The sequence below is a fragment of the Plasmodium falciparum genome, assembly GCF_000002765.6.
Source record: "Plasmodium falciparum 3D7 genome assembly, chromosome: 12".
Taxonomy (NCBI): domain Eukaryota; phylum Apicomplexa; class Aconoidasida; order Haemosporida; family Plasmodiidae; genus Plasmodium; species Plasmodium falciparum.
In genome coordinates this window covers 32483-46298 of record NC_037284.1, presented here as the reverse complement: position 1 = coordinate 46298, position 13816 = coordinate 32483, and the positions used below count along the sequence as shown (strand labels likewise).

Genomic DNA, 13816 nt, shown 5'->3' with positions numbered 1-13816 from the left:
TTGTTACATCTTACATATATATTATTATCATAAAAATTAATGTAATTATTGAAATTTATGTTTTTGATTAGATGCTTAAACTAATACTCATATAATTAATATATGAATAAATAATGAAATAGTATATGTACCATATTAATATTTAATATAATATATATATAATATGTTTCAGAATATTTGAATCAGTAATTTTTAAATATAATATATTAGTATAACATACAACACTATATAAAACTATATAATGTACTATTTTATTATATGTATAATTTCTCATATTGGTAACTTCTTTTTTTTGTTTTTGTTGTTACTTAATAATAATAATAAATATAAATATATATTTTTTATCATAATAATATGTTTTATTAGTTTAATAATGAATAAAAATTTTAAATGCTCTTAAATATATTTCTATAAAATGAAAATAACAATAATATTAATTTTAGTAATAATGTAGATAAATTAGAGAGAAACGTGTAACATACAACAATATTTAGAACAAAATAAAATCATAAGAAATATAATATACCAAATTAATTAAAAAATATATATATATTATTAGTTTAAAATATATTATATCATTTATTATGACAAACAATATTTGTTGTTAATTGTTTTTATAACAGAAAAATTACGAACATATATGTTTGAATAACTATTTCATATATACTTCATATATATGTTTTAAAATGGTATTATATATATATATATATATATATATATATATATATATATGTCATATACAATTTGAAAAACTATGGTTTTACACATTTGTAAATAATTTACAAAACAAGAATATGTTGTAATAATACTATATGGTAACGTTTTATGAAAATTATGAGAAAAAAAAAAATTGTCATTATAATTTATTGTGTGATATAAAATTAAATTTCATTAAAAATTAAAAAAAAAAAGAAAAAAAATTGTAAAAAATGTAAAAGTTTTGTTATATGTTTTAATATTATTTTTCTTTTTTTTTGTTTTTGTAATAAATAAAAGTGCAGATATGGTTCCACTAAAAAAAAAAATATATTTACATAATGGGAAAATAATTGTTAATTATATTAAATAAATTATAATAATATATTAGGTTAAACATATTTAATTTATTTATAAAATAAAAGAAAATATTTTATGTGATTTGTTTAGTTATAAATTTTATCATTAAATAATATACGTATCACAATTAAAAAAAATGAAAGTCCATTATATTAATATATTATTGTTTGCTCTTCCATTAAATATATTGGTAATTCCATGTGACATAAGTATTAAATAATGATTAATATAATTATAATATATATATTACGATAACACACATATAATTATTATATCTATATATCCATATATAATATATATATAGTCAAAATATACATATATATAACAAATACATATAAGCATAAACAACTAATTATAACATACATATATATATTGAATTCTTTATAGGAACATAATAAAAATGAACCACACACCACACCAAATCATACACAAACCACCAGATCATTATGCGAGTGCGACATATATACATCCATTTATGATAATGACCCACAAATGAAAGCTGTGATGGAAAATTACAATCGACAAACATCTGATCGATTTAAAGAATATGATGAAAGGATGAAAACTACACGCCAAAAATGTAAAGATAAATGCGATAAAGAAATACAAAAAATTGTTTTGAAAGATAAAATGGAAAAACAAATGGCACAACAGCTAACCACATTGGAAACAAAGATAACCACTGAGGATATTCCCACATGTATTTGTGAAAAATCATTAGCAGATAAAACAGAAAAATTTTGTCTTAATTGTGGAGTAAATGTGGGAGGTGGTGTTACACTGTCTTCAGGAGTATTAGGAGGAATTGGTGCAGTTGCTGTAAATGCGTGGAAAGATGCAGCAATTATAGCGGCTAAGGAAGCGGCTATAGCTAAGGGTGCTGCGGCCGGTAAAATTGCGGGTGAAGCGAAGGGTGTGGACGTAGTTATTTATTATCTAAAAGGATTGGGTGTAGAGGAATTAATTCCTAGAATATCGGAATCCATTGGTAAAACGATACCTTATACTAATGCTGGGAAGATTTCTGATATTATTTATGGGAAATATACTACGACCTGTATGGGTTTGAACAATAGAGGTCCTCCTGCTGCATGCAATAGTTTTAATATTAAATTCGGTCTATTTAATACAAGAGGTAAACCAATTGGTTCTCCACCATCTAGCGCTATACCAACAAAAGTGAGAGAAGCTGTTGATAAAGCTACAAGATCTGCTAAAGCAGCTGCTGAGGCTAAAAGTACTACGGTTACTGCTGAAATTACAGAAAAACAGACCGCTTTGATAGAAGCTGGATTTAACAGTTCCATTACTTCTATAAATGCTTCTATTATAGCAATATTAATTATAGTTTTAATTATGGTAATCATATATTTGATTTTACGTTATAGACGAAAAAAAAAAATGAAGAAAAAACTGCAATATATAAAATTATTAGAAGAATAGATATTATGTGTTATATTGATGTTGGCAGGACATTTGGTACACGTAGTGTTTTCGTTTGAATGTACCGTGTGTTTTTTTTTTTTTTTTCCATTATAAATAACTATATATTTTTATATGTATTGCGCTTTTTTATATAATTTATTTTTCTATAATTTTATTTATTTATTTATTTTTTTTTTTAAAACTCTTTTAATTAATAAACAATGTAATTTTTAATTTATATAAAATACTTATACGTATTATAATATATTATTTTTTTAAAACATAATGTAACGTATATTTTTTAAATACCTCATATGTTTTTCAAAGGAATATATATCAAAAAAAACAATAAAACTTATTATTATAATTATGATTATTATGATTATGATTATTATGATTACTATTATTATAAATATTTTAAGAAACATATTATTCAAAATATTATATCTATATTTATATAATTTAAATTAAAACCAATAAGTATATTATTTCAATTCAGAATTATCATCCTTAAAAAACCTATCATATTATATATTATGTTATTTATATTTATTTCATAATATATTTTATTATTTTAATTATTTTTTATTAGAAATACTACTAATACAATGAATTCAAAAAATAGTCAACATATAACAAAATATAATAATTATACGTAATATAACAAATAGATACAATACATAAAAAACCAATAAAAACACAAAAAACAAATCAAATTAATAAAAATAGAACACAATAAAAAAAAGAATAATGTATATTTTTTATTTTAATATAATAATACACTTTTTCTTTATTTTGCCTTTGTAATTTTTATTATGTTGTTTTATTTAGTATAATATGTAGATATTTTTTGTTTTTATATATATATATATATTTATTTGATAATATGTATATATTTATGAGATATAATTTCATATATATTTCATAATTTATATTGTTCTTTTTAATTTTTTTTTAAGTGTTATTTGTTTCTATATTACGGTATGCATTGATTTATTATCATTATATTTTTATATATATTAAGTGGCAAAAAAAGAAAAAAAAAAAAAAAATTTGTTTATTAAATATTTTTTCTTCTGTAAAATGTTTTCCATTTTTGTTTATATTTATATTTATATATTTTTTTTTTTTTTTTTTTTTTTTTGTTATTTTTTATATATATGAAAGTTGTATGATATATTTAAAAATTTTTTTTTTTTTTTTTTTTTTGGTATTTTTTATATATATGAAATTTATATGATATATTTCAAATTTTTCCTTTTTTTTTTTTTTTTTTTTATTATTTTATATGTAAACACATTTAGGAAAAAAAAATTATAATAATAATTTTTATATATATATATATTTTTTTTTTTTTTTTTTTTAATATAATAAAAAGTAAAAATTATAAAATAAAAAATAAAAATATTAAATTTTTAAAGTACTGTTATCACTAATAAAATTAATAGTTATACTGTTAATTACTACTTCTAATAATATTACTATTAATAGTAGTATTAATAACAATAATACAAATAGTAATATATTATTATATTCAATGCGTTTCCAATAGTTTATGTTTTTTAATTTAAATAATTTTAACTATTATTGTTATCATATTAAATATATATATATAATACAATATAATTATGATATATATATGTACATATATATAATATAATTTGTAACACTAAAAATTAAATACAAAAAAAAAAAAAAATACACAAACAAAAAATATAATATAACATGAACAATTAAAAAATATAACATAATACACAAATATAAAATATAATATAATACACAAATCAAATATAATATAACATCAACAAATAAAAAATATAATATAATGCACACATAAAAAAAAAAAAATCAAACAAATATACATTCATACGTATATATTATATATCCCATACATCTGCTATAGGATATTTCTCTTTCACCAATTTCGTATTTACATCCATTTCAATTTGTACTTTACTAGGAACATCCATATTATTACTATCCACAGTTGATGCATCATGATCATTTACATCATAATAAATATCATCTTGTACATCATAATAAGGTTCATTATATTTTTCCAGATCTTCCAAGATAGTATCCATATTAGTAAATTGATTTATAGGTTTAGGATTATCCATATGTATTTGTATAGAAACATCGGTATTCAACGTTTTGTTACTATCACTAGGGTGAGTGTTACCACTATGTGTCTCATTTTCCCACTCTTCTTTCAATTTGGCTAATCGTTCGTGATTATTTTTCCACTTTTCGCACATATCTCTATGTCTATCTAACCATTTATGTAACAAATCTAATTGGTTCATAATTGGATCACTATTTGTTAATTTAGCTACACTATTGTTTGATGTATTTTTCTTATAATTTTTTCCAAATAATTCGTTTTCTTTTCGTTTCAACAATTCATCGTAAATGTCATAATCACCATTTAGTGCGTCATTAATTAAATCTATACCACTATAAACATTATTATCACGATTAATTGGAATATCATCCATACTATTAACCATATTAACATTATAACTATATTCTTCTCCACTATATAAATTTCTATCATGAATAGAAGTAATAAAAGGTTTTTCTTCAGGTTTATCAAAATATAAAGTATTCGGTTGTGTATTCAATGGAATATTTCCATTTTTATAATCATTTGGTTGTTCACTTTGTAGATATTGTGATATAAATTCATCTTTCAATGTATTCCACTCATTATCTGTAATTTTACTACTAGGTATACCATCACTTTGTATATCATTTTGTATATCATTAGGTATATCATTTTGTGTATCCCTTTTTGATGGTTCCAATACCACTTCGATCAAAGTTTTATATTTAGGACTACCAGGAACATATATATCATTAATATCTAATTCTTCATATTCACTTTCTGAGGAAGTTACATCAGTAGTATCAGACATAAATGCATATTTATCTTCGTCTGAATCTCCTTCCATATAAATGTATGTTTTGCCTTTATATTGAGCACTTTTATATGGTATGTACCTATTTTTGGATTTCAATGTAGGTATATCATAATCACTTTTGGGTATATTAATAACACTGAATAGGTCCACGGGAGTTTGTGTTTTTTTCTAAAATAATAAAAGAAGTATGTATGTATGTATATGTGTATGTATATGTAAGTTTCATTATGTATATAATATATATATATATATATATATGTTATATGTGTATATGTATGTGTATGAATAAAATATTTTTTTTTTTTTTTTTTTTTTAATTTTTTTATTTTATTTTTTTTAATTTTTTTTTTTTATTTTTTTTTTTTAATTTTTTTTTTTTATTTTTTTTTTTTAATTTTTTTATTTTTTAATTTTTATTTTTTTTATTATATATATATTTTTTTTTTAACATTCTTTTAATTTTTTTTTATTTTATTTCTAATAATTTTTTTTTATAATCATTATTTTTATTAATATAATTTTTTTTTAATTTTTTTTGATAAAATTTTTCATTTTTTATTTTATCAAAATTTATATTTTAATTTTAATTTTAATTTTCATTATTTTAAAAATTTCTTTCATTTTTTTTTATTTGATGATATATATTTTTTTTTTTCATTTTTTTCATTTTCAATATAAATACATAAATATATATGAAATATATATAAAATACATACATATACAGAAACACATATACGTCCATATATATATATATATCCAAACGCTCAAACATACATATACAGAAATACATATATATATACATATATACCACTATATATATTACCTTCAAAAATAAAAAAGCAATGGATCCTAATGCCAACGCCACTCCAAAAGGAATGGTTTTTTCCAGAATGTCACGATTGAACGGTTCCTCCGCTTGAGGGGGATCTACTGCTGGAGGCAGAGGTGGGGGTAAGGGTGGTTTTGTGTCACTTTTATGAGATGTATCTGGACCGCATGTTCTTCCTGGATTAAGATCTTTTAATAAACTATGAACTATTGAAATTCCATTCCCACTTTTATCGTATTTTTCTATTATTTCATCAAAATTACATGTACATTCCTTACACCTCTGATCAACATATTCTTGAGCACTTCGTTTCAATTGTGTTGATTTAGAATTTTCATTATAATATGTTTGATATTTTTTCGATATATCATTCCATTCGAGCTTTCTATTATACAGCCAATGATTATATTTTTCTAACACTTTGTAACATGAACTCTGTTTATTCTGATTAGAGGTGGGATATGTTTTTGTTGTAATCTCTGTCTTGCATTTCTCAATTAATTCTTCTACTTCTTTTTTTTTTTCTTTACAGAAATATTCGGCCCATTCAGTCATCCATCTAAGAAATTGATCTTCGTTATCAATATCATTGTGTGATGGACAACTAGTAGCTGTTTTATGTTCTCCAGTGTAATAACACATCATAACATACCATATTTTTTCTTTATTTTTTTCCCACCAAGTTGAAGGTGTGATATTTGGTCCTGATGACGATGATGATGATAATGATGATGAATGAGTTCGTTTGTTAATTTTATGTTCAAAAATATTTTCTATTTTTTCGGATATTCCATCGTCTAACATATCGTCACCTTTGATAATATTTCCTATGTCTGCAAAACTGTATTTTATAGCTTGTAATGCTTTTTCATTATCAAAGTTATAGTATTGACTCAGCATTTTTGCTTCACTGGATGCATCACGAAGAAGATATTCCTTGAACATTTTTTCATCTTTGACTCTACCAACAAATCTTCTATTACCTATCAAACATAACTGTCTTCTTCTAGGAGGCACCATCACAGCTTCATAGTTCCTTATACTTTTTTTTACGAAATGATTTGTCCATTCTATCGGATTTTTGTTATAGTGATTTTTCCTACAAGAATATCTACCATATTTTTTGCATTCGTCCTTGTCAACAGGACATTCATCCAATGGATCAAAATTTTTAGCACATTCACAATGTTCTTTGTAACTAAGTGGTGTGTTGTGAAAAGCGTAATTTTTAATATGAGTATCAGTTTTAACAAATTTAAATCTTCGACAAACACTTCCATTTTCAAGATATTTATCTGCACTAGCTAAGTCCCCCGTTTTGCAGGTATCCTTAAGTTTTTTTACAAATTTTTTAGTATTTTCATCAATACCATTAAAATATCTTCCGTTAGATGTAGCTTTTTTATATATTTCTTTATATGCTTCGTTTTGTGTTTCAAACTGTTTTTTCCAAATTTCTATAAATTTCTTGTATTCTTCACATTTTTTTTTACAGTCCATGCATGCTCCATGAACACTTTGTTTACATTCTCCACTGTTTTTCTTGCAATTCTCACAAATTTTCATCGATTCCAATAAATGTTTTTGGTATAAACAAAACTGTTCGCCCCATTCACTTATCCAGCGTAAAGGTTGAGGAATATAATCATAATCAGGAGGATCATCCTTATGCCCACAATGGTTTTTGGTCGAGGTTAAAGGAGATATATATCCACCTTCTTTGGTAATATAAATTTTTGCTTCTTCCGGTGCAGCACAAGTCATCGCTTTCCAAATATCTTTTCGATTAGCATCCCACCATGCTTCCCTTAATTTAGTATATTTGCTATCGCCATTATCATTATAATTTGAAAGTTTGTGTTTATTTGAATCATATATATTTTTAAATACTTGTTGCAATTTATTTTCTATTTGGTTATTATTACCTATATATATATCCCTTCCTCTAATAATATCACCTAAATCAGCAAAACTGTACTTCATAGCTTTACAAATTACATCCTCATTACAAGGATATTTTGGTAATAGTTTCTTTATTATATCATCTCCTTCCTTTTTTGCTACTTCTTGAACCTTTTTCAGTAAAGTAGTACTATCCGTATCAGTATATTTAATTATTTGCTTCAAATGATTGATGCACATATGTTGTCTTCTTGGAGGTATATATAAATTCTTTCCTATTTTATATATATATTTGTAATTCCACTTTTGTCCTATTTTAAAACGCTCATTTCCTTTATTATCACAAGATGTGTCCAATAAATTATTTGCATTAGGATATCTTTTTTTGAATTCACACGTGTTTATCCCATTCTCATCTATTTTCGTTTCTGTGGGGTTACATTTACCCTTATAAATTTCCCCATTTCCTTTAATGCTACTATAAATATCTTTTATATTTTTCTCTGCATCTTTTCTTATATCATATGCGGTTTTGTCTACACAATATTTAGGTTCCGGAAGTTTAGGACAATTGCACCTGTCACCAATTTCTTTAGGCGGACAATCGAACGCTTCAGGAAAATGGTTTTGTGTAGATGATGTGTTTCCTTGTTGTTGTTGTTCTTGGCTGCAAGCAGATGTTTGTGGTTGTCTCGACGCATTTTCCATACAGTTATAATCACATTTGTCAGTAGTAGTTCCATTTTGACAAATTGGTTTTAATTTTTTGCTCAAATATTGATAGGCATATGTTGCGCCGTCTAAGTCGGGATCATCTTTATATTCCTTTTTTTCTTTATCTGTTGTAAATTTTTTGCTTTGTTTTTTATATTGGTCTTTCCAACCTTGAAGCCATTCTTCATATACTTTACAAGCATCCTCACATTTTTTTTTTTTCTCATCCATATTTTCCTCATTACACTCATATTCCTTACATTCCTTCAGCAATTTATCCAACTTCTCCTTACGCTCACGACAAAATTCATCACTCCATTCAATAAACCATCGTAAAAACTGGGGGGTTTGTGCGAATTTCTCCAACGTGGGGGGATTGTCGCTACCACTGAATTTGACGAGGTCGTATTTGTAGGAGGGGTTGTTGGTAAGTGTTTTTTGTACTGTCTCTTTGTCTCTAGCACTAACGGCATGTGATAGACCACATAACATTCCTTGCCAAATAGATTCTGCGTTTTTTTCCCACCAATTTTCAGCTGTAGTTTGTGTTTCACCATTTGTGACACTTAAAATACGATTAACCGTAGTTGATATATCTTTAGTATTATCAGCTTTACCTATATCGTTTCCCAAACATAAATCTCTAAAATCTCCAAATGTATAGAACATTTGACGTTTAAACTCTTCAGGAATTTGTCCACTTTCTAATTGGGTTTGGAGTTTCGTATCACTGTTGTTATCTGTTTTGTATTTTTGCCATAACAAAAAAATTTCTGCTCCGGCACATTTGATAAATGCTTCTCTTAATTGAAATTCTTTTTTTATATTTCCTTTTTGAGTGTGATTTTCTAAATAGTATATGCATAATTTTATTCTTCTAGGAGGCATACATGCTCCATTATTATTATCATTCACAAACGTACTTGGATCACAATCCCAATTTGCGTCACTTTTCTGATTACACCCATCTATAGGATCTGTTGCTTTCTTATTTTGCAAAAGTGAATTAACTATTGTACACGCATCTTTTTTTTCTTCTTCCTTCTTTGGCGCTTGTGGTGACTTACCATCACACTCACATGCGTCCTTATACTCTGGTGGAGGTTGTTTAAAGGTGTAAGGTGCGTCGGTGTCATTTGTACCAGTAGGTGTGGTACCACCATGTTTTTTTTCACAAAATTGGGTTTGTGTATCACAATTCATTGTAGCTTCTTGATGTACATATCCTTCGGCTGTGCTGTAGGGGGTAGTTGGGGTAAGGGTGTCGGTAGTAGTACCATCGGTTGAGCGTTTTGAACGTTTGGAAGCACTGCTTTTATTTGCTTCTTGTAATTTTTGTAAGAAAGCTACCACAGGTTTGTCTTTTTCACCTACAGCATAAGCATAGGCATGAATACCATATCGAGCAGTAGTGTTTGCTTCATAATATAACATTAGGTATTGTACTTGAATCTTGTGCCATTGTTTTTCCCATTCTTTTATTTTCTTATTATATTCTTCACATGCTTGCTTGCAATCGTTACATTCTGGAGTGTCTTTAATACAATTTTTACCCTTATTCTCCATACACTTTTTACATCCCTCCTTCAACTTCTCATACTCCTGTGACTGCATTTTACAATACCATTCGGACCATTCAGTCATCCAACGTAATCGTTGAGGAATATAATCGTCTGGGGGTGGGTGCTTAGCATTATGGGCATCACACTTAATACCGTTGTTTTCACACGTCATTGCTTTCCATACTTGACGTCTATTAGCTTCCCACCAGTCTTCTCTCAATAATTTATATGCGGGTATGTTGCGTTCATCATCGGCATATTTGCCTTGGATACCAGGAAGTTTTTCTTTAATGTTTTTAAATACACTTTTTAAATGATTTTGTAGAGTTGTCTGATCCTTATGTTCCCACATGTCTCTTCCTCGTATAATGTCTCCGATATCTGCAAAACTGTAACGTACAGCACGACATATAGCCTCCTGGTCTTTTCGGTCGTTATTTTCTACATACAGTTTCTTTATGTTTTCTGCTTCATATTTTGCTGCCAGTTGAACATCACCCAATAATGAGTGGCTAGCCTTATCCTCTTTAGTGACACTCTCAACATCTAAATTTTCTAAATTTGAGGTACACATATGTTGTCGTCGGGGTGGTAAATAGAAGTCTTTGTATGAAATTTCTTTCTCTTTAATATATGACCATTCCGTTCCTATTTTCATGCGCTCACCTGAACCATCTTTGCCTTTACACGGTTCACCTTTAGATCCACGACTATCATTGGAATGAGTAGTATTAATGTTACATATGTTTTCACCCTGCAATTCACTTCCCTTACCACCATTTCTAAATGTCACCTTAAATATATCGCCTTCCAACTTGTTATCATCATCAACAACACTATTATTTCTCATTTGTGTTTTTGCCCTTCGATGCATTTGTTTCGCTATGTCCTTCACACGCACAGTGTATCTACCACCAGGTTGGGCGCTACACGGATTATAGTGCGTTTCATCTTCGTACAAATCATCTTCGTCATCAAGATCATCGTGAGGCTCTTTGGAGCAATTTTTTTCTTCTCGATTATTGTCTTTGCATTCTTGTGCTTCGTCTAATTCGTGTTCAAGTAAGATATCGATTATGTCTCTTTTATCCTTTATTTCATCATCCTCTTGTTTACTCTTCTTTTGTAAAAATTCCTGAATTTTTTCTATAGCATCTTCATTTCCATAGGCCTTCTCAATAGTTTTTAAAAATTGACCTTCCAGAAACCATTCAAGAGTTGTAAAATGACGGTTATTTACAAGATCTGGTTGTTTTTCGTACTGTTCTTTCATCGTGTTCCATTCAACTTGTTTTTTTTTGACCCATTTTTCAAAACATTTACAATTATTCTTACATTTATTTTTACATCTCCATTTCGTACCATTATTAATACATTTTGTAATTTTTTTTTTCCAATCTATACAATCGTTTAACATATACGTAACCCAAAATATAAAAAATTCATAGAATTTCATAATTTTTGAATGACTTTCAACCTTTTGATTATTCGTTTGCATTATACATTTATTATCTACACTACTTTTATAATAACATTCCCATTTTTCATTTTTAATACCATATTGATCATCCGGTTTGCTACAAAATTCGCTTAATTTTTCTGAAATATGTTTACGTTCCACACCACTATAAAGGACCTCAATATCAGTGGGTTTGACGCCATCTAGTGGAGTAGCGTCATTTTTAACCTGACATTCAGCATCAGTTTCCTCTCTTACTTTAAAATTTCCATCATCTTGCTTTACGACTCCACAGTCAGGGCATGGCTTACAATATTTGGAAGCAGAAAAAGTTTTTTCACTATCATTAAAATCAATTTTACTTTCTTTATCTGTGTTTTCTGTACTTTTACATTTGGTTTCTTCATTTAATGAATTTAAAAGTTCATTGATTGTTCTATATCTTCCTTGAAGTTCTTTGTAGAAATCATCATAGTACATAACATTAACATTATTATTTGTTCTTTTGTTTGTTGTAGAAGTGTTATATATTTCTTTTTCGCATTTCTTTTTTTGTTTTTCAAATTCTTTTTTTTTATTATCTATCCAATCTTGATAATGATTACATTCAAACAAACAGTTAGTACATTCAGGATCCGGACGAAATATATTCCGTTTTATAATAGTTCCCGTACAATCGTATCCATTACGACTACAATATTTTTCACCATCTTTTTCTCCACGACAACGTGTTTTTACATTTTCTAATTTTAGTTCTTTTATTCTACAAAACTCTTCTGCCCATTCCTCGAACCACCGAAGATACTGCGGCACATAATCGAAATAGGTTGGGGGATCGGTATTTACACATCTACATTTGTTAGTACTCGCAGTTTTTTCTCCACCACATGTTTGTCGAAAATAATAAGCATCTTCTACGCTACATGTCATGGCTTCCCATACTTTTGCTCTATTAGCTTCCCACCAATCTTCTCGTAATTGATAATAATTTTCGTCATTATCTTTGTAGCGTGCTTCTGCGCCTTTCTTCGTCAATCCACTATGTATTTTCGCGAAAATATTTTTCAAATTCTTTTGTAATTTCTCTTTTTCTTTTTCTTTTCTATTACCAACATAAAGATCTTTTCCTCTTATAATGTCTCCAATATCTGCAAAACTTCGTGCTAAAACGGTACATACATTAGATTTTGGAATAATTTTAGGATTTTCTTTCATATATTTAGATAAGGAGTCTCCTTCATGTTTTGCTGCAAGTAACACATCTACCAATAAATTATGAGTATTCGTTACATTGGCGTCAGTTATTTTTTCTAAATTATAATCACATAATTGTAATTTTCTGTATGGAGCGCAGGATCCAGAATCAGAGTTGTTGCCACTAATTCTGCTGGTAGAACATTGGCTTGCACTTTCTTCGGAATAAAGATTCCCTAATCTGTTATCACACGGATGAATGACACCCCACCTAACATTAGTATCATGTGTATGTTTTAGACTACATACATTTTGGTTTGCTTGTTCCCACGATGTACCATGTAGAAATCTTGCATCTGACAAACGTCCTTGCAACGCACTCCTACCACGCGTTAGAGCTTCACTATAAGCTTGTTTTTGTACAACTTCTCCAATCATATCCAAAAGATGCTTAGCATCCTGGGCATCCTTATAGTCAGACGCACGCGTCTTGGGCGCCATTTTTGTATTCTCCGGACTACATGATGTCATACATATATTTTGGAGCTTGCATGGTTCGTGTGGGGAGTGGTGGTGGCGTATTGCGTATGTTATGGGAGTATTGTGATATCGTAGAATAATAATAATAGTATTGTGTTGGAATATATATATATAAGTATTATATATATATTTGTATATATATATTAATTATAATAGTAGTAATATTATAATATATATATAATATATATTAATAAATAATATTTAATATGTA

General features: G+C 27.0%; 2 protein-coding genes across 2 annotated transcripts; one reads left to right on the top strand and one right to left on the bottom strand.

Moving 5' to 3' along the window:
- Positions 1 to 1192: 1192 nt before the first annotated feature.
- On the top strand, positions 1193 to 2499 carry PF3D7_1200500 (rifin; the record flags this gene model as incomplete). Its single annotated transcript, XM_001350378.1, has 2 exons — positions 1193 to 1246; positions 1444 to 2499. The coding sequence occupies 2 exons, from the start codon at positions 1193 to 1195 to the stop codon at positions 2497 to 2499; spliced, it is 1110 nt and encodes a 369-aa protein (XP_001350414.1).
- A 1859-nt stretch (positions 2500 to 4358) lies between these two features.
- Positions 4359 to 13596, bottom strand: PF3D7_1200400 (erythrocyte membrane protein 1, PfEMP1; the record flags this gene model as incomplete). Its single annotated transcript, XM_001350377.1, has 2 exons — positions 4359 to 5573; positions 6229 to 13596. 2 exons carry the CDS (start codon positions 13594 to 13596, stop codon positions 4359 to 4361), a joined length of 8583 nt encoding a protein of 2860 aa, XP_001350413.1.
- Between the last annotated feature and the right edge of the window lie 220 nt (positions 13597 to 13816).